Source organism: Pocillopora damicornis, chromosome 2, assembly GCF_964200805.1.
Source record: "Pocillopora damicornis chromosome 2, jaPocDami1.2, whole genome shotgun sequence".
Lineage (NCBI taxonomy): Eukaryota > Metazoa > Cnidaria > Anthozoa > Scleractinia > Pocilloporidae > Pocillopora > Pocillopora damicornis.
This window is the reverse complement of record NC_142671.1, coordinates 30,287,434-30,309,013: the sequence shown is the minus strand read 5'-3', so window position 1 is coordinate 30,309,013 and position 21,580 is coordinate 30,287,434. Positions and strand designations below refer to the sequence as shown.

General features: G+C 39.1%; 1 protein-coding gene across 4 annotated transcripts in view; it reads right to left on the bottom strand.

Annotated features, from left to right (window-relative positions):
- The window catches only part of LOC149050794 (uncharacterized), a 29,741-nt gene that overhangs the window by 1,706 nt on the left and 6,455 nt on the right, over nt 1–21,580 (bottom strand). For 2 of the 4 annotated variants that reach the window (XM_089198326.1, XM_089198329.1), the window contains 5 exons: nt 21,294–21,377; nt 17,125–17,196; nt 16,239–16,310; nt 8,966–9,037; nt 2,038–2,104 (listed from right to left, as the gene is read on the bottom strand). In XM_089198326.1, the coding sequence (XP_089054452.1) occupies nt 8,986–9,037; nt 16,239–16,310; nt 17,125–17,196; nt 21,294–21,377 (280 nt within the window). In that variant the 3' untranslated portion in view covers nt 2,038–2,104; nt 8,966–8,985. Of the gene's footprint in view, nt 1–1,509; nt 1,582–2,035; nt 2,105–8,965; nt 9,038–16,238; nt 16,311–17,124; nt 17,197–21,293; nt 21,378–21,580 lie in introns of those variants that run through there. The other 2 variants (XR_016184388.1, XM_089198327.1) reach the window with 2 other exon arrangements.

Below are 21,580 nucleotides of genomic sequence, written 5' to 3'. Positions count from 1 at the left end.
GGAACGAACTCCACGCCTACGTCATTTTTTCATCGTTGAATCATCTATTTTCATTCCATGATGCTCTTAACGGCCACGGGAACCAAAAGACAGCATTAATAGCTACCACATAGAAGAAATGAGAACGTGTGGAGTTTTAGAACCAAAAGTTTCTGCCTCCTATAGCACCTCTTCTCCTTCTTCGGTAAAACTTGGCGCTTTATACGGACGTCTGCCCATACCGCATTGGCGAAGCTGTTAGTTCTTTTCTCTGTTGAAGAATTACTGGGAAGAGTGGAACTCTCCAGCTCATGTTATGTACCACTCGTATTCTTGTACATCTAATTGCCTGTTGAGTGTGGCTATCATCCCTCTTAGGCTATCTAACTCGTATTCTTATCCATTTTTGGTTTTAGAAACTTTCAAGTGATTTGTTTCATTCACTGGCTCTTTTTTCCACGGTTCCATTGTCAATATTTTTTGCGGCTTCAAACCACGTTTTCCACATATTCAGCCACGAAGAAGCTCTCTTAACTGTGACTGGGTTGTTTTACGTGCAAACCCAAGACGTTGTTTTTAAACACATTGGCCGTTATTTTCTCAGATCTTATTTCTGACTTCTGCGAATGAAACTTTTCTTTCATTTGTTTTTGTTGATTCTCTTGTTTTTAAGCCAATCAAAGCCCATTTGTAATTTTAACCTTGTGTTATAAATTTACAAACGAGTTACATGAGAAATGCAAGCTTTTGTAGCTGATTAGAACCGTGTAATAATTTCGTGTACCTATGTAATTATCAGTGTAATAAATCAGAAATTGGCTACGAATTGATCACGGCAGAAGGCATTTTCAGAAAGTGGAGCCAAAGAAGTAAAACCAATATGTGGTAAACTGGACAATGTTGTCTTTATTGAAGGCTAGGGAAGAGATTCAGTTTGTCACTTATTGTATTTCATATTTTCTTCATGATTATGTAGTTTAAATGGAAAAGCCTTTTTTATTTCCTTTGACTCTGATCAAAAATCGCACTCATCTTGTCGAGAAGTCGGTGTTAACTCATAAACCATTTCCACCTCCATTTCAGGACTACTTCCATAGGGACGATCTTAGAATATAAACCATGGCCACGCTCGGGTTGTTTGGAATTTTTAGCATGGTCAAGTCGGGTGAAATCAGTTCTTCCTTTTAAAGTTATTTTCTTCGCCTTTAAATTGGTTCTGTGAACCAAGACGACTCAAACAAACCAAAGGTCAGCAATGACGATTAAGTGATAGATACATTGTGTCTTGCTCTTTTGTTGGTCCTTCCAGTTAATGACTAACTCCTGATCAGAGATTGCAATTGACACCGAAGCCGACAGGTGAATATGCCACCAAGATAATCGGGTGGTGTAAGTGGACTAACTGAAGCGAGCTTTCCATACTGAAATGTTGGTCATTTCTTTAGTTCATTTTAGTTCAGATTTTATTCATAGATGTATGAGCGGAAATTTTTCCGCCGATTAGTTAATAAGCAATCTAGTATCACTCACAGATATTTTAGTTTATCTTGCCCCGCAAACAAGTTTTCAGGTAACTCTTTGATGTTGTTGTTTCCCAGCCACCTGTAAAATGCGCAATTCTCTTCTTAGCTTCAGTCTGTCATGCCATGTAATTGGTTCTGTCGCTGAGGGTAAGCATAGAAATCTACCTACAGTATACTTTCAACAAGGACAATTCTAAGTATGACTGAATGACTAATATCGGTAATCATGAAATTGATGATCCCAATGTTTTGAGGGCGTTCAGCTATCGATTAATTTTCAACCGACGAGAATTAGTGTTTCGGGGGGAAGGGGGTGGAGAGATGGGGGGGGGGGGGGATGTGTTTCAAGCCCCCGTTTTTAAACATTTGTTCTAGAAGATTTATACCCGCACTTTTAATTTTTCAAGTTCAGTTTGTTAGTGGGAATTCAATTTCATTTTCAAACAAACGCTATAAAACCTTTTTGGGAAAATGGGAAATCAATCCAACTCAGCGGAAGTCAACTTTCTAAAGCCTCAAGACCCATCACTTACAGATCTATTATCTTGAAACGCTGGAATATATCAGAAGGAAGAGTCTTCAGTTTGTTGAAGTCCAGGGTTCTGTGTAAAAAGATATCGACATAAGGAGAGCAACAGATACGTTGGAATCTTAAGACGACACAACATTTCGGATTTTGAAGGACATGCTTCAACAGTTTGTCTGTCATCTTAAGTTTAATTTTCTTTATTTTTGAATGGTTTTACTTTTTCACTTTTTCACTGTTATACTTTAAGATGATTGAACTGAGAAAAAAAACTGTCGAAACATATATTTCAGAATCATAATTGTTATGACTTTTTTTAAAATGCAATGTGTCTTCTGACGATGTGGATGACCTCTAAAACTTTTTGAAATCAGTTTTGAACCTACAGAGGACGCAATAACATTAACAAAATGCTCGAATATATGTGGCTGTTAACGGCTCGTCTTTGTGGTTTAATTGGCTGTTTCAAGTCCGAACTGCAAGAGGTGCATGTGTTCTTGAATGTCCCTCTAACCAGTACAGAGCAAACGTAGCAGACGGGGCCTAAATGCACCTGTAATGTCTTACTACAGAGAAATGTTTTCAGAAGGAGGTAAGTAAATGATTTCCTGTAACCAGAAATATAAATAAAAGGATCTGTGTGGCATATCGTGACTAAGTTTTAGTTCTTACGAAGGGACCCCTGAGAGTTTCACCTCTCATATAAATTTGCGTTCATGAAAGTCGAAAGTACAAATCTTTTGAGGGTTTACGGTTAATTTTTTGGCCATTGAATGTTTGACCTTTGACTTCGATGAGCGGCTACAACTCGAGCTTCTAAGACCTCAGGCTCAACTGAGTGACTTTTAAGAACAACGGTGAAAAAATGAGTCAATGTATTATTGTTTTATTGACGTGAAGGGGGCGAAAAGAAACCACTGGAAAGTCATTATTTTGCTCTCTAATAAGCGCGAAATTTGAGTTTACAATCTTAATTTGAATTTTACCTAAATTACAATTATATTGACGAGAATCGGATTTCTGAAAATAAGAACGAATTAAATTGATTTGAAATTATTAGTTTTGGGTGCAACATTGTTGCCCGATGACTTAACCAACATTAGGAAGAAAAACATGGCTCGCAAAGTAAACATTCAAAAAAGCAATTCAAAAGGATAATACTCGATTCATCTGGAAAATGTTGGTAAGAACTTATTCATTTTCTTAAATTTTCATCCTTTAAAAAAAAACAGTTTACACTTGCTTGACCTTGAGCATGCCTCGCCAAATAAAAATATAAGATTATCTAATAAGGGATGTTTCTTATAGTGCCAGTATAAATTTTCTCTACAGTTTAATATTCAGTGGTTTTAATTTTCAGCCCCCGTCTTGTAAAAGGTTGTGTTCCTAAATGCAGTAAGGATCTTCAGCTTACTCATCTAAAGTAGAATGAAAATCCAAAAGCGCTTAATTGACAGAGTGGTTTGGTATTATCAACTGTGTTTATTAACTCATTTAATAACTTCAAATTACCCTGTTATACTCTCCCACCGACGTAGCACCACAGTTTCTTTAGAAACTTACCCACTTAACTTAACTTACAGGTTTTCAAATATGGGCCAATGCTGCCGTTTAGGTAGTTGATCAGAGAACAAATACTTTAAGTTGTTGTTGTTCAGGTATCTGCATCGTCAACAAAGAAACAGTATTAGTGGAACATTAACGGCCTAATTTGGTTTCTTCTGCTTTTATTGATAAAGACTTAAACACAGACTGAAACATTTGCAGACCCCTCGTTGAATGTTAAAATATGAATAACTGAGTCATTATGATGAGAGATTTTCGGTAACTGAGTCGAGCACAGACTGATTGGCTTCTTGCATTCTCCTGGCGGATGGAGTTTATATGGAATATATGAAAATAACAAGAGAAAAAAGAGAAAAAAAATAACTTTTGAACGAAAAAAACTACACGTCTTTTGGTGCTTTTTTTTTTTTAAGAGATTAAAACCTACTGCGACAGGAACCTATTACTTGGGTTCCTGACTGCGAGACATTACTGCGAAAATCACTCTCATCTTCAGACGATAAACCGTATATAATTCTTACGAAAACCTCCTTAGGAAGAAAGTTTTGATATTTTAAGCAATATCTGGCACAAACAATGCCTACTTCGGGTCTAAATTAAAGTTTCCTTTTCTACGAATCCTTTTTACCGCATGGTATGACGTCAATGATACTATGGGGTTTTTCAGTACGGAAGGAAAATTTACTTACTCGATTCTGATCTGTTTGACAATTAATTTATACGATAAAACTTAGATTAAAAGCGTTATCCCCTGCCTGCCCCACTAGATTTGCTTCTGTCCCCATAGTTGTGCTATTGTCTTCTGTTCAAACATCTGGGGGGTGGTTCAGTGGCCGAAATTTTTGCCAGAGTACTTCAAATAATTCAAAATGGCGTTTGTCGTCGGGCCATACTTAAGTTTTTTTATAAAATATTGCGAAACAAATTTTTGCCGCCAAAAATCGCGTTAGCACTCAATGCCCGCTCACAAAACTCAGGTTTGAGGGAGGGAGAAACACAAGATGTAGTCGAGTGTTCCTCCCCACTAGTTCATAAATACATGCAATTTTTTTCACATGACAATTACAAAACAAACTGCTTATGGCGTGTGTTTTATGAATAAACGACATCCGAATTCACAGGAGCATGAAGATTGCCAGGTATGACAGCGCCGTAAAACCCGCCTTCTGTGACCGATGTGGCCTTCCACTCGACGCATTGGAAAGGATATCAAGGTAAGTTCTTGGTTTTTCAATCGAGGGGCGGCCGATGTAATTTCCGAGGCTTTCCTTACTGCGATGACCGGATATCGCCATGAGGAGCTAGCTGCAATGGATCTCCGCATGATTACAGTCGCTCTGACACCGTCATGATTAGCACGAATTTTAACAGTTATGCCAGTTTGGCTATATTTATCATCATTCCTTTTCTATTCTGTTTTTTGAACGCGAAACTATATATGCTAGTTATACGAGTGTTAACTGTGTTTGAAAACCCTCAAAACTCTGACTGTCCATTTCGTTTTCTCTTTGAGGATTTTCGTCTCTGCTCAAGTTAAAATAACGTAAATTACGGCGCTTGGCATGTTTACAAACCTTTTTTGGTTCTTCTGTCGCTACTTGCCGGCTTGCTTGTTCCGAAATTTCTTTTAAATTAACTAAAAGAAGCAAGAGAGAAGTCCCGGAAAAGGTCGAACATATTACACTTTGGCAGATAACGTGACAGCTCTAGCTCAGCTCTATGCTGACAGCGCGCGTTATATCCGAACTATATTATAAATTCTGATAGATACTGTATTTTTCAAAGCGTTTCAGGTGGCCGCCTTATCAGAATTTACGCGTAAACCCATGGCAACGTTAACTGGAGCTTGCATTGTAATTGATTCACAAGGTTGAATTTTCCTCACGATTTAAGAAGCACAAGATGGGGACTTCCTGCTTCTTGCCTTGTTTTTTGAAATACGCAGGAGCATGTGGTAGCTTAAGAGGTGTAACACGGTCTATGAGTCTTAAAAGTTCTGGTGAATCATTTTTTTAGCCAAGGCAGCCCTGCAAACTAATCGCAATTGAAGAAAGGCAGAAAAACTACGGCCTCCGGTTTACATCAGCTCCATCATAGTTAATCGTCCCCTCGATTAACTATGGCTCCATCGAGACATACTGTCATTGTTTCCCTCCCCCCCCCCCCCCTTTGGCAGTAGCCGGGGAAAGGAAAGAAAGAAGCGAGGGATACTGGGAAGGACGTTGCCCTAGAATGAACAGCCTGGCCTAAAACTACCTAACTGCTTTAAGACATTTAGAAGAACGTGTTGAATAGTATTTTTCCAGTTCCAATTATCTTTACTATTTGTCATATAATGGAGCAGCTGCCTCTGTCGAACTTTGGTTGCGTGACGCATGATTGATTTCGTAAACAAAGATGTGATCTCAGTGCGATAGACGGAAGAAAACATAAAAGTTCTATAGAGTCCTTTCGCCCTTACGGAAAAATTTCGAGAGGATTTTTTTGGAAAATATTTCATCTCTGGCGAACTCATGAGAACTTGAGGTTTATAAAGTCAAAAGAAAGGATCCCTAAATAGTTGACTTCGTCAGATAATGTTTGTTTACATGTCAAAAGGACTTCACTTCCTTACAGGAAGGCCTTTAACACAATGTTAAGGTGTCGTGCAAGTCCGTAAACCTTCCCCCAAACCCCTCGCAGTTTTCAAAATGGCGACTTATCGACTGTTGTGACTCGTCCTGGTTCAGCCCCGACGCTGGCCATCGTTGAACGATTCCGATTGGGTTTTTTCGAATTCACTTTTGGTTTTATCGGGTTTAGTTCGATGTTTCTTTAGGGTCTTACCTCTGTATCCCGACACATGGTCGATTTGAACGTAAAAGCTACGCCGTCAAACATTCTCACATGTGCGTTTTACCCTGAACATATCTATTATCCTTTGAAGAAGAATGTCAATTCATAGGGAACAAAGGAAAAAGGCCAAAAAAGGGTTGACGCGACCAGGGCTTGAATCTTATACCTACGGACTAAAGAGGAGTAGGTATTTATCCATTGCACTAAGTGCGCAGAGCGTACGAAGTGGTGGCTATTGAACTAAAATACATCAAAGAATGGGCTCCTGAATACATTTAATGCACTTCTAACACATGGACCTATTTTATTAATTTCCTGCCCTATCCCAGGCCTTTAAATTGGCCAGTATACAAACTCTGTTCTGACCAAGTCCTCCTTTTGTTGCAATTTTGACATCGACAAGAGCCGTTAATTAACCCCTCCGCACTTTACACCGCATTGCTTTTTTACTGCAATGTTAGACTGCTCTCAAGAGATTATTAACAGAAGGCACACGCAGTCAGAGAATACCTTGTAATTAAAGTGAAATCCTTTAATTAACAGTGTTAATAAGAACAGTACGTAAATAAACAACAAAAAATATTTTGGATAGACATGGCTATTTTCATGGCTTTACTAACTTTAAATGCACGTTTTTTTTTTACCCCGTTGATTGAATGATAAACAAATTACTAGGTCGCTTAAAGCGAAAAATAAACTTTCGGTGGCTTTATTTTTCTAGGCGAGGAGGAAATTTTTTCTCATCTAGATAATGTCTTATCCCATTCTCAATTATAAAACAACCTAAGTTGGCGATGTCAATTTTGAGTGATTGTAGGCGCTTTTTGAGTATCATTATATGTCGACCGGCTGTGCCAGAAGTTCGCCGAAATCACAAAGTGTATTTTCATTTCTATACTCCTCTACCTTATTTAAGTTAGTCTGAATAAAAATTTCGTTGGGATGAATCTGGACTTTTTCGCTGAACCGAGATTAAAAGTTGAATAGTTGGTGTCAAACTGAAAAATAATCTTATATACAAGGATTTCTGGCCCTGAGAAAAGCCGTAACAACACGTGAAAAAATATCGTATTTTTTCACGTGTGTTGATATAGCCAATCAGCTGCTTACACGTCACTCGCTTTTGGCGCCACTCGGTCAGGTTGGTGAAAGAACCGCAAAGCCTTAATGATTCTCAATACAAGTTGTTTGCAGGAGCTTTCTCGAATCATGGCGGCTAAAACACTAAACAATTCGTATCGCTGACAAACAGTGAGGTTCGAACTTTCCTTGAAGGGGAAGAAAACCAATGTACTAAAAGATAGTGGCTTTGGTGTTAGTATTTCCCTCCGCTGAGAATAAAAATCGACAACTGGAAGATTTGCCACTGGCCGATTTTGACCATTTACCTGAAATACTTCTTCTATCGGTAAGGACAAAGTCAATAAATGAGAATTTTGTAGATTGAAAATTACGACCATTGTTGTTTTTGTAATCATGATTCAACGCATTTTTTCATCTTAAGAGTCAGCGCCAACGCACTCTACGATTGTTATTCGAGGACTGTCGATTCATTTATTTCCATTCATTAAGGAAGTCGACTTTTCTTCCCAGTAAAGGGCTTTTGTGTTTATATGATGAAAAAAATAATACATGGTTGCTTGTAGATATGGAATTTCTCTTTTCGTGTTCAACTCGACATCCCACTCGTGAGCTATCGAGTTTAACACTCTAAGATAAATTCCGTATCTGCGCGCGCCCATGTATTATTCTCTATTTCATTTTATATAATAAGCTCAGTTATTTACGCATTCTGATTGGTTCTCACTTGTGATCTATTGGAGGACAGACGTATAGATGACGTCATCATTAAACATTACGTCAAAATGTGGTAACAACATCAGTGACTGCGCCTCGTGTGCCACTTTTTTGTTCTTAACACATTTTGACATCATCTGTGATCTATTACTGAACAGACGCACTGCAACTTGGAATCTATTTGTTAATTATATAATAACCTCAGTTATGCATGCATTCTGATTGGTTCTCACTTATGATCTATTAGAGGACAGACGTTTAGATGACGTCATCATTAAAACTTTTTTTCCGTATATTTTAATTCTTTATTATATAAAACAAATAGATTCCAAGTTGCCGCGCGTCTGTTCAGTAATAGATCACAGATGACGCCAAAATGGTTGTCTAAATGGTTGTCTAGGTTTATCGAATCATTCTGATTGCTTAATTTGGCATCTAGAAAATCTTTGAACTAAAAGAACCGTTGGTGATGTATTTTTCGTCGTTTTTCTTATGTTACTTTCTAAGAACAAATATTACAAAACAACGATCTAAATGTCAGTGTATAGATTGGAAAATCTCGACCATGAGCAATATCGAGTTTAACCAATCAAATACTTCAATTTGTTTGTGGGATGTCATTTTGAGACGTGGCCATATAATAAACAGTTATTTTCACAACATCACAACACGATATTTGGTAAAGAAGAGCAACTTAAAAAAAAACCCCTATAACACCTGTAAGAAATGTTCTACTTACAGTTCTTGAAGGAAGAGCATTTAAAAAAAAGCTTTTGGAGGCAGTTGTTCCAGTTGGTTATAGGACAAGTCACTATAAAAGAGAAAACAAGGTGAACCCTTTATCATGAAATTTCAGTTATTCGTGACTCACTCTGAAATCATTATAAGGAAATGGATTTTCTGGGGCTAACGAAGCTTTGAGTTTAAGTCAAAGTAAGTCGGTTTGTCTGTGCGGCTTGTCAATTCCCTGAGGATGCAATCCGCAAATCTCCAACCCTTTGAATCTTGTAATACTCAAAAATAACAAAACCAGTAGAAGCTTCATCTGCTCTCTTGATAGGAATCACTTGGGTCTCCTTTTAATGTAAAATTACTTCGAAGTTAATTATAGAGGAGTAGTGCATCTTCAACACCAGTAAACAAAGCTTATTATTTAAGTTAAACTATAGATAGTAATAAACAGAAACATCTAACATAGTTAAATAACACCACGCGTACGATGCACAGGTTTTCATTTCTTTGACTGTCATATCATTACTCCCAAAGCAGCAGAAAGAAATATTGTGGATGGGTACGGTAGAATGTCGCGTCAAAGAAATTGATCAAGCTCGCGCTCTGTCATTTCAACCCCTGTTGAGAAGCCTCATAGACTAGAAAAGAAAGTGGTATGCACTAACATCCCTCGAATGAAACAAACGTGCGAAAAAAATTGATAGGAACAAAAGTCAGAGCCGAAACTCTGCATCTTTTTTTGCGTGACGTGATGAAATCAGGAAAATCTTGCTCCAAGATATATTGGCATTTTTTACAAGGATTTTGCGACTATTTTCAGGCAACCAAATGAAATAGATGTTATGGCAATGGGTGAATTTGACTGATGTAAGCATATACTCAGCCATAACACCTGCTAGCTTAATTTTAAAAAGAAATTGAATCGTGGAATTATACTTAAGACTGAATGCAAAAACCGTGCTTCCCGTGAATATAAAACGTACGAAAATAATGCTCCAAAAGTGAGGAACAGAAAGTTGTCAAATAATTTAATTGAAAAGGAGAGGATGAATTACAATCATGTCAATAAGGACAACAAGTGCAGTGCGGGAAAAGAGCCGGCAGACTATGAACGGTTACAATGGACTATGAACTGAAGGATTATTTGTCGCGCTAGCTGCAGAACTGCAAAAAAAAAAACTGAGAGCGAAAGCAAAATAATAATAAGAAAAAAAATTTGCAATTGAAAAAGCAAAGAAACAGCAACAGAAAGGGCACAGGTCAGTTTCAAAACCTTAGGTGATTCCTTTGTCTTTCATTACTCCCCCGTTTTCCAAGGTTTTCTTTACATCAATCTTCAACAAATATACTGCCACAAATGATATATCAAATGTTTGCAAAAGTGCAGGTAAGCACAGGAATTGATTTAATAAACATATCGGAAAAAATTATCTTTCTTGGTATATGGATCGATGAGTTTGATAAATCACCTAAACGATGGTCGAGTTATAGCTATATATGCTGTACGTTTGTTGCCAACATTTTACCAATTGATTGTATTCTCAGATGTATTGCGTCGCTAAATTAACGTAGATAAATGCTGATGCGATGTAGGTGGTATAATTTCAGGTCTAGTCTTAAAATAGTGAAACAACTTTCAAAGAGGTGTAATAATTCTAGTAGCGAGACTGAGGGCGGATCCGGATGACAGGGAAGCGATAGACATAACAATCGCGTGCACTTAAAGCTGACGCGTTAGACCAATACTTTGCGTGTTGAGTCGCTTAGTGCGCCTAACAGCATTTATTAGCAAATATTTCGGTCACGACATTTAGACGATAAATAATTTATTAATTCTCTCTTTTCCCTCCCTCTCTAGATTCTCGAGTCAGTATTTGCTACTTGTTTTTGCTCACCAGTTTTAAATATTTTTATTGAATGGAAAACGCGATTTCACTAAGCCTCGAGCTCTACAACATTTATTCTTTAATATCGACGGAAACAATGAAAAAGTAATTTATTCCAGAGATTAACCTTTGTGGCGGTAAAAGAGAATGAAACTCCTTATGAGCGGTGGCATGGAAGGAAACTAGATGTGGGCCACGTGTATTTGGGTGTATGGCCTATGCCCAAGTACCAGACAGTGAACGACGAAAAGCTTGACAAGAAATCGAGGAAGATGCGTTTCGGGGGCTACAGCTTAACGTCAAAGGGATATCTTCTTTTTGATGAGACGAACCGAAAGATGTATATCCGAAGAGATGTGGAGTTTAATGAAAACGATTTCGGCCAGAAGCGAGCCATGACAACAGTGTCAGACCCAAGGTGCGAGGAAGCAGAGCAAAACGAAGTAATCTCTAGATAAGATGAAGGCGAACAAGAAGAAATGAGGAATTTAGAAGCAGACCCGCCAGGGTGACCTCGACGGTCAGTAAGAACACGAAAAGCACCAGTCAGATATGGTTATGACGAATACGCAGAGACGGCAACTCACCGCGTACATCATGTCGCCTATCATCTTTCTGGGATTGATGAACCTACAACTATACAAGAAGCAAGATCAGGTGATCACGCTGCAGAGTGGAAAGTCGCGACGGATTCAGAATACAATTTGCTGATTGAAAACAAGACGTGGAGGTTGGTTGAATTACCTCCAGGACGGAAAGCTGTTGGATGCAAATGGGTGTTTACACCTGAAACACTCCTGCGATGGTGCAGTGGAACGATTCAAAGCCCGCCTAGTGGCCAAGGGTTAAACCAAGAAATATGGTATCGACTATGATGAAACCTTTTCGCCCGTAGTTCGTTTCTCTTCAATACGTTGTTTGCTAGCGTTTGCAGTTCAGAATGATTGCTGATTCACCAGATGGACGTAGAAACAGCTTTTCCCAACGGTAAACTTGATGAAGAAATTTACATGCAGCAGCCGGAAGGATACGTGAAACCTGGGGAGGAGCATCTGGTATGCAATCTAGAGAAGTCGCTGTATGGGTTAGAGCAGTCTTCCCGTCGTTGGAATAAAGTTTTTCGGGAAAGCATTGAGAAGATTGGTTTTATTCAAGCCTCTGCAGATTCGTGCGTATTCATCAGAAAGGATGCATTAACTATTATTGGAGTTCACGTTGACGATCTGATGATTCTACCAAGAAAAATCACGGAGATGAGAATTCGAAGTGACAAAGACAGTCTAAAGCTGCAGTTTAAGATAAAAGATATGGGAGCGCTGCATTACTATGTCGGAGTCTGTGTCGTTCAAGATGTGAAAAACAAGCAAGTCTTCCTTCATCAAGGGCACTACCTCGAAAAGATGCTCGAGAAGTCTGGGCAAACTAAAGCAAAACCGGTGTCTACACCTGCTGATTTGAACGTCAAGCTACAAAAGGAAGATGGTTTTAGCAGACCGGTTGATGTGACCTCATATCAATCGATTGTAGGAAGCCTACTTTATGCTGCAATTGCAACTCGTCCAGACATCGTCCGAGCAGTGGGAGTTGTGTCGAAGTTCTGTGCCAATCCCACACAAAATCATTTAACAGCAACAAAGCGAATCCTCAGATATCTGAAAGCAACTGCATATCTCGGATTGAGATACAAATACTGATGGAAATTTTATTGGTTACTCAGATGCAGATTGGGCGGGTGATGTGGATGACCGTCATTCCACTTCATTAAACGTATTCTCACTGGCTGGTGGGGCAGTAAGTTGGCTAAGCAAAAAGTAGGCTACCGTCGCATTGTCGACAACAGAAGCAGAGTATGTAGCACTCAGTACGGCCACTCAGGAAGCAGTCTGACTTCGAAGGTTGTTGGCATACATGGGAGAACCTCCAGAGGGTCAAGCTGAAATATATGAAGACAACCAAGGGGCTACTTCGATGGCTAAGAATCCCGTGGGCCATGCCAGGACAAAGCACATCGGTATACGTTACCACTTCGTTCGCTTTGAAATACATCGGTACACACGAGATGATTGCTGTCATCCTTACGAAACTTTTGCCTAAGCATCGCTTTGAGAAACTTGTTACTAAGCTGGGTATGAAGACTTTCAAATAAGCAACGTCAAAAGTGGGAGGGTTGTTTTTATGTATATTATGATTTGACCGTTGTCATTTGAAGTTGATATATTTCACAGGAATTGTTCATTTGACTTATGATTGGCCCAGGTGTTTCTTTTCCTTTTGTTATTCAAACTTTTTTTTTTTAAATTAGCATACATATTTCGTTTTTGTTTTTTTTTCTCTTTGTGTTGTAACCGTCTTTCTCGTGTGAGCGGAATAAGAGTTTGTTTGTTTGCATTTCATTAATTCTTCTTCGTCCTCTTTACCAGTGATAAGCCTAAGTTCCTGTGATCTTGAATCATTTCGCACTCATTCCCAAACGATTTCCCTCTTCACAGAGTCATTTTCCACCAGGTCTTTCGTTAAGTTAAGTACATAACTGGTTTGCTCGTCGGCAATCTTCCTCCAAAATCGTGAGGAATCAGATTGTGGGGAGAAGGCGTTGACTGGACCAGATACATCACTCTCGGACTTTGTGGAGGCGTTGACTGGACCAGATACATCACCCTCGGACTTTGTGGAGGCGTTGACTGGACCAGATACATCACTCTCGGACCTTGTGGAGGCGTTGACTGGACCAGATACATCACTCTCAGCCTTTGTGGGGGCGTTGACTGGACCAAATACATCACCCTCGAGCCTATTCAAGGAAAGAGAGCTGCTAACCTTCTCTGTGCTTGTCATCTTCTCACTGGGAAATGAGATGTCCTTTCTTTGTTCCGCGCTTATTCGCTGGAGCTTTAAGACGATTGCTTTAAATGAATGCACTTTCAGCAAGTTTGTTGTCGACACTTTTTCATTTAGCTCACCCTCATATAGCCCCAGTTGCAATGTCTTCTTTGAATAGTTGTTGAAGTTTATCCTCTTCCTCCTTTGTACATGAGGTAAGCTTCTCTTCTTTCGCGTGAGTCTGTTGTTTTCAGAGAAACTAGCTTCTTTTCTGCTCTGCGACCCAAATCAGTCTCAGATACTTTTTCATGGACGCAGTAGTAGTCTGCTTGCGTTCGTGTCATGTGTTGTGCCAGGGCAGCTAAATGTTCCTGCTTGTCGGGCATGCATGCGTGCATTTCAGTAGCGAGGGATTTCCTGACTATTGTTGCGCACATCCTTCCTTTTGTCGCAATACCTTCTCGCTGGCAAGTTCTGTAAACAGAAGTAGACACTTGCGGCGACATTAAGGGTATGCCTTTAGTAGGCACGAATACCTGCTCGACCTTTCGATCCAAGGTAGTATTTTGACTTCTTACAGTTCTTAGGTACATCTCTATTAGCTTGTACAAGTCATCGTAGAGCCTGACGACTGCTGCGTCTTACACTCCAGCCGTTTTATGATTATTTACCAGTATCCCGTATCGTGCTGGGTCTTCAACTGTTCCAGGATAATAGACAGCCTCCTGAAACTCACTTATCTTCATATCTTCAAGTTTCTTACGACATATATGAAATTATTCGGTTTCCGATTTCTAAACAGAATCTAAAATCGATACCATTACCACCCTGTCGATCGGTAACAGGCTGGGCCTCCAAAAACTAGTCTAATTGATGTGTTGAAAAGGCTTAATTGAGATTTATTGTTGCATGAGAGTACATTTTGCACGAAATCCATAGAAAATCGCAATGAAATACATATTTGGGTAGTAACGTAATTGCAACCGTAACAAATACTCTCTGTGTGTATTTGCTGCTGTGGAAAATATGTACTTTGCGTAACAAATGCCCACTCCGTATTTGCTACTGTAGCATATACCCACTCATAGGAGCAAATACCCACCCTCCGAGTTTGCTACCGTAGCAAATACTAGCCTACGTAGCAAATAACCACTTATCGTAGCAAATAACCACATCAATCTACCTCTCTCTCTCCCTCTTCCCCTTTAAAATCACTTTGGATTCCTTTAAAAACTGGTATCGAAATGAAATTTGTAGTAGCAAATTACGAGTTATTAAACGGGTTGAAACGCGGCCTAAAAACTGTTTGTAAGTGAAACCTTCACCAAAAGCAACTTTGAAAGTAAAAACGTGAGGTACTTGTTCACATTTATATTAATTTAAATTTACTATCTGAAATCGCCAAAACAATTTAATCGTTTTTAGACGCTAACCGATGTTTTTAGTCCTACGATCTACTATAAATACACTTTCAGCGAGTCCGTTGAAATTTGGACATTTTTATTGTGAGTTGCACAACAGAAACTGAGGGAATTTATATGGCATGAATAAATGCAGCATTAAATCCCCTTGTGTCTGAATAGTGCCTCATTTGACTTCAGTTTTTCGGTGTAAGAACGACAAGATTTGCGCACGCCGTTGCAGCAAACAAACAAACAGACTCTCACAACTTCAAAACATACATTTAAAAATGGTGACACTGACTCTCTTTGTCTCCTAAAACTAAACAGCGATAAATCTACGTGGATTAATCGCCAATGGAAGTGTATAATACTCTCCTTAAGTTCACTGATTGTTTTTAAAGAAAACATCGTCATGATAGTCATGTTGCAAAGATTGCTTGGAGGCTCTTTAAATTACCTTTATCTTTACGCAAATAAAACTGTTTGGGTGAAGCCTCTCTCTTTAATTTGCATCACCTCTTTATTCTATACTATCTACTCGGCAAAATTTTTTTCAGTTTATGGCCGGGAGGATCTTGCGGTAAATACAGTCCTAAATCATTCAGGCTCTTTTTGCAAGCATTCGTTTGACTCTTTGAAAACAATGTTATTCACCAGCCTGGGTGGGTCCGTATTATTTACATTACAGAAATTAACAATTATGTTTAGTAAACTGAACGAATTACCGAGTCACTTAACGATAAATGCACCCGAATCCAAATGAATGTCCCATCACAAAATTTTCGTGTCGTTATTGGGCTCTGATAACAACTGCTCCTGGGGCTTAAAAATTGCTGAAATTCTAAGATAAGGTGGCAAAAAGTCTGTTTTAACTTGTATTTACCTGGTTGCCTGGTCTTTGCCTTCCCTACCCACCCTCGATACAAGGTTGAGTTTGATTTTGAGGCCAGTTTCTAGTCCTAGCATGGCTGGTGGTGGGGTTTTTGAGGAGGGAGGGAGGGGGGGGTTAAAAATCAGATGGTGTTCTGTTGCTCGCCTTTTTTATTTCTCAACCGATTGTACTTTTTTTCATCTGCTAGTAGTGGAATTCCGCGTTAAACTTTTTCGAGCCCTAGACTCACTCGTGTGGATGTTAGAGTAATGAATAAAGATTATTTTGGTCAGTACTTACACTCTGTGGAGATGATCAAGGCGGAAGAAAACTTCTGGGGGTAAGTCCTGTAACTGATTATGGGATAAGTCCCTGTCAACAAGAAATAATCACAACGGATAGTTAGATGTGCGCTTTTAGATGAAGTTTAAAACTCCACATGACTCCTAGTGGGAAAAAGTCTTGTTTTATTGCATTTTAAGCGCCCCCCCCTGGAATAAGCCCTCCCCCAATTTCTCTTTCACACTTTTTAAATACAAAGAAAATCTGTTTCTTTGCCACTTCATCTATAATTTTTTAAGTTTCAACTTCAGCCTAATCAGTACAGGTTAACAGTTTGCTAATAAGCGCCCCCCTTCCAAGAAGTGACCCTCCTCTCAGCCGAAATTTTAGAATAGCGCTCCGATGCTTATTCGAAATACTGAAATTGCCTATTAAAAATCAAATGGGACTCATAATGGAAATAGTCAAGATAAAATTCTCTGATGGAAATAATACAGTTGCTAATAATCCAAGACATTGCTGATCCTGCAACAGGCAGGCCAATTTAATAAGTTGAGGTGGTCTTACTCCATTTTTCCGGCCCTTTCTCAGACGCTCATTAAGTTACATAAGGTTCCCGGTCATGTTACTGAAGTTTCCCTTTTCGTTACCAAAGTTCCCTCTTTCATTTTGAGGCCAGCTTCTAGTCCTCGTTTTTTGGGTGGTGGGGTTTGTGAGGAGAGGCTCAGGGGAGGGGGGGGAGGGGGGAGGGACGGGGGCGTACAATTTGAAGGAGTTTTATTGCTAGCTAGCCACAAACTTTTTTTTCCACCGATAGTTGTTGAGGTGGTTGAATTCTGAACGAGACTTTTTCGATTGTGGATATTTCAGTTGTAAATAAAGATTTATGTTGGTTGGTACTTACAGTCTGACGAGCCCCGAAAGCCCTCTGAAAATTTCTGAGGGTAAGTCCTGCAACTGATTATGGGATAAGTCCCTGTCAATAAGAAATCATCACATCAAATATTAGAACTGCGCTACTAGATAAAACCTATAACTCCATATAACTCCTTGCAAAAGAAAGTCTCGTTTTGCTACGTTTCAAGCGCCCCTCGAGTAAACCACCGCCCCCTTCCTCCTTCTTTTTCTCAGATATGAAGAGAACCTGTTTCTATTGCAACTTTACCTATCTCTTTAACCTTCAATTACAGCTTAATCAGTACCGGTTAATAGTTTCTTAACAAGCGCCCTCCTTCCAATAAGCGCCCCTCCTTTCAGCCGAAATTCGAAATTAGCGCCCGGGCGATTATTCAAGGAAAAGCGTTGAATAAAGTCGGTTACTTAGGTTTGACTGAAGGGATTCCTTATTGAAAATCAAGACGGACTCGTTTTGCAATTGGTCAATATAAAATTATTTGATACAAATATTACATTTACAAGTAATTCAAGACGTTTCTGAATTTTCAGATTAACGGAGATTTTGATGTCATCGTGCAGAATGTGGATCAACCGGCTTTTATCTATACACCTTTCCCCTCCCCCCTAACGCACGACTGTTCTACATAGCTGTGCAAATAAGTAATTTGACACTTTCCTTGGGGTAATCTTCAATTTCACAAGCCACCTCCTCGTCCGTTAGAAATTTTATTTTCGCCACTTTCGATATTGTGATTACAAGCCTATCGATATTGCTTTTGTTTTCTTCAAATTTTCAGATAAACTGAAACTTTTCAGACATATTGGTCTATTGATTTGTGTTTACTCTCTGGTACGTGGGTTGTTATGTTAATCTATAGATAAATATACCCAACGTACAAAACTGATTCTGATTGGTCCTTGCGAGTTCGGTATTATCATAGCGCGACATATCCGCGCAGTCGGCATCGTGAAGAATTTTGTCGTCTAGGAGGAAAAAATTCTGTTTTTCTGCGATTAGGCCTGCAGAAATAACCAACGAGTTCATTATGGAAATTTTCGACAAAACGGATGATTCCAAAGGCATGAGGCTGATCGTTGTAAAACTAAATCCAAACTCCAATGTTTAATTTCAATTTCCTTAGCGCAACAAAGTAACTCACAAACAGCAAACAGCATGAGATGTTGGTACAAAAACTGTCCCGTTGTTGATTTGATTAGAGAAATAGGACAAAGAGAAAAATCTCCAAACTCTTAAAAGAAAACTGCGGTAGTACTCAGGTAATTTGAACTACATGTTAGCCCAGAACCGAGTATTCAGATCGTCACAAATGCCACATCATGTGGCCACGGACACTCGTACAGGTTATATGAGGCAAATTGTCGTCATTTTTCTGGGACATTTTATGGCATCTCAGAAATGCACCAATGTTTGACATCAGAGGTTTTTGCCAGCGGTGAAATAGTAACCAAACGAGTTTCCAATACACTTTTAACCTTTCAATGGGATTCATTCCACAGAAATAAAAGTCCCAACTATTCACCAAAGCTCCTTGATCGCATGAAACGAAACACTCGGCGTATTCCTTAGCCTAGCAGTAAGAAGTCGCGATGTAGTTTACATCGACGGTAAAACGGCGGGAACTAAACCCTTCAATGAAAACAACACATCATTTACTGTCAAACGTTTTCAAGGTCTTTCAGATCTCACTATTTTTACTGGTCAACATAAACAGTCCTGGACCTCGAGTAATCTTTGGATTTGCGGATTGGAAAGCCACTCTTCATGTGTCCTATTTTACCTACTATAAAGTAATTCTTGTTTTTATTATCCTTCAAATATTTTCAACGCGCTGGAAAAATTTTAACGAACAGCATATCGTTTGCTGCATGGGATGTTTACTTTTCGGTATTCTCTGGTGAGACTTGATTTGAAGACGTGACGCGTTCCGAGATTAATTTTCTTGGTCAATTCCGACCCCATGATGCTGTTTCAATGCTTCAGCTTTTCTAAAGGCAAGTTAAGTTTGGAATATTTTACCCTCTATTCTTTTCACATTTCGGCGTGGAAATTTGGTTCAGCCTCACTGCAATGACCGGAAGACCAGTCTTTCCACGCAAGACCTCGCTATCATGTCAAATTTAATTCATGATGTCAAATCAAAATGGCCACTCGCTGAAGAAAATGCGGTCCAATCCAATAATAATAATAATAATAATAATAATAATAATAAAAGAAGTTTAATTCCACTACCATCGCAGTTAATCTGAATTACATTACTATCAGATTGTGGGAGAAAAAGAGCTCCTTACAAACAATAGTCCTTGACTCTTTTCGTATATTCCTAGGCATTCAGTCATGACAGTCAGCTGAACAAATGACCTCCTTATGTAGGGACCAGAGTTTCCAATGGTCTAAGTACAAATAATGGCTGGGTGGGTCGCCTCAAGTCGAAGTGAGTTACCCTGACGACCACAAATAATTGACAGAGCCTTCCACACCGCTCACTCAGTCATGAACGGAGTCCAATGAGAACTCAAAAATAAGTTAATGGAATAACTTCCTACACCATTAACTAAAGTTAGTATATACGTACTAAGGGAATAGTGCTTTTCGCGCACGTTGATTGGCTAGTTCAGATATGAATTAGCAACAACTACTCACCTCCACTTTGGTGAATAATTGTTAAGGCCGTCCAACTATTAGGGTCGAATAATTATTAGGCTTAAGATCACTTCTTTTCTTTACAAGGACTTTCAAGTTCCGGCTTAGCATGCGTAGCTAGAGATTTTACGAGAAAATTAATTTGACGGAGCTAGGAGAGGGATGCTAATCAGACAAAAATATAAGTAGTTCCTTCACTTGCAATTCGACCACTCGTTTACTGGCCCAGTTACGGCTTACTCTGCAAAAAACTATTAGAGCCATCACCTTAACCAAATCCTTTCTCATGCCCGCCTTCATGTGCGGAAATCCCCAAAGATGTTGGGGCTTTAATAGCGTCTGATTGGATTGATTCTAGATTTACATTCTTCCAGGAAATATGCAGGCAAATTAAACTCCTGTTAAGTCTCTCCTGACTCGTTCCAAGTCCAATTGCTGCTCATTATTGGTGTCAAGAAATAATTGACTGATATTTTCCCTTTGTCGTTAGTCAGTCAGCTCAGAGGTAATTCCTTCGCCCTGCCCCCTCACCCCCTCGAAGTAAGACTCTTAGGTTAAGCGCTTGCATGATCAGTTTCGTCTCCATTCCGCCACCGAGCGCGACAATCTTACTGTCTAAGTGGCTATTTATCTTGAGCATCCAGTCATGATGCTCGACCAAAGGCGTTCACGAAGTCACATTATTTCTGTCAGTGACGCCGCACTTTCCACAAGCTATACTGCCTGGTGTATGTTATGGAAATCATTGAGGAACAAAAGTTGGGGTCACATGATGAGCCGCAATAGCCATGAGAGAGTTAAATTATGATAAAAAAAAGTATCAATTTTGCTAAAGGTAACTTTAGAATCAAGAGTACGATACCAAGCTGGTGTGAACTTTCAAAATCTGAGTGAAATTGTCTAAGCCGCTGTTAATTTAAATCAAAAGACCCTGTATTATGACAGACGGATCAAAATCAACCAAAAGAGACTAACGAACTGTTAAAAATTTGGAAATAAAACGATATATAACACGGAGCTGACCAATTAAAGGGTCGAGCTTTAGTTATTCAAATAACACGTGATTATGCATGTGCTTGATTTCGTTTGATGACTAACGCCCACGTTTATAAAACGTTTTTCTCAGATGACATTATTTCTTTCGACAATCTCATTTACCCGGCGGATCACGCTCAGTGACAGGTAAATTTTCACGGTGTCCTCACCTTTATCTTATGCACTATGAAAGAGATGTTAGTTTTTTTTTTTTTTTTCATGACAGAAAGAAATTATGGTTTCTAATTTCGCAGACTTAGATCTACGTCGCTTGATGCTTTTCACCAAGCATGTACGGCCCCCTCGCTGTCATTCCTGTATGCAACACTTAATGGGTTTGCGAGGAGTCAGCTCAGCATCTATGCACCCTTTCTTCCTCCCATTTCATCCCGACACTTACCTGGGTAAGTTACAGACTTTGATCTACTTTTGGTCCCTGTAAACAATTATACAATCAAAGTTCAACAGTCTTTACTTACAGCGTCAAAGTTGAAGAAAAGGACCAGTAAATTCCGCCAAAAACTTCTGGAGATAGATCCTTTAATTGGTTGTGAGACAAGTCCCTATAATCAATAATAACAACAACAAAATGTAAGCTGCGAACCATAGGATAACGTTCCGCATAATGAATAAAAGTGTTTGATTATTTCTTGATATGATTTGACTGGTTGGGGCTATTTTTATATCATGGAATATATCTTCATTGACTAAAATTTTACTCGGCTTTAACCGCACCGAGGCTGTTTACCTATGTAAACTTATCCTG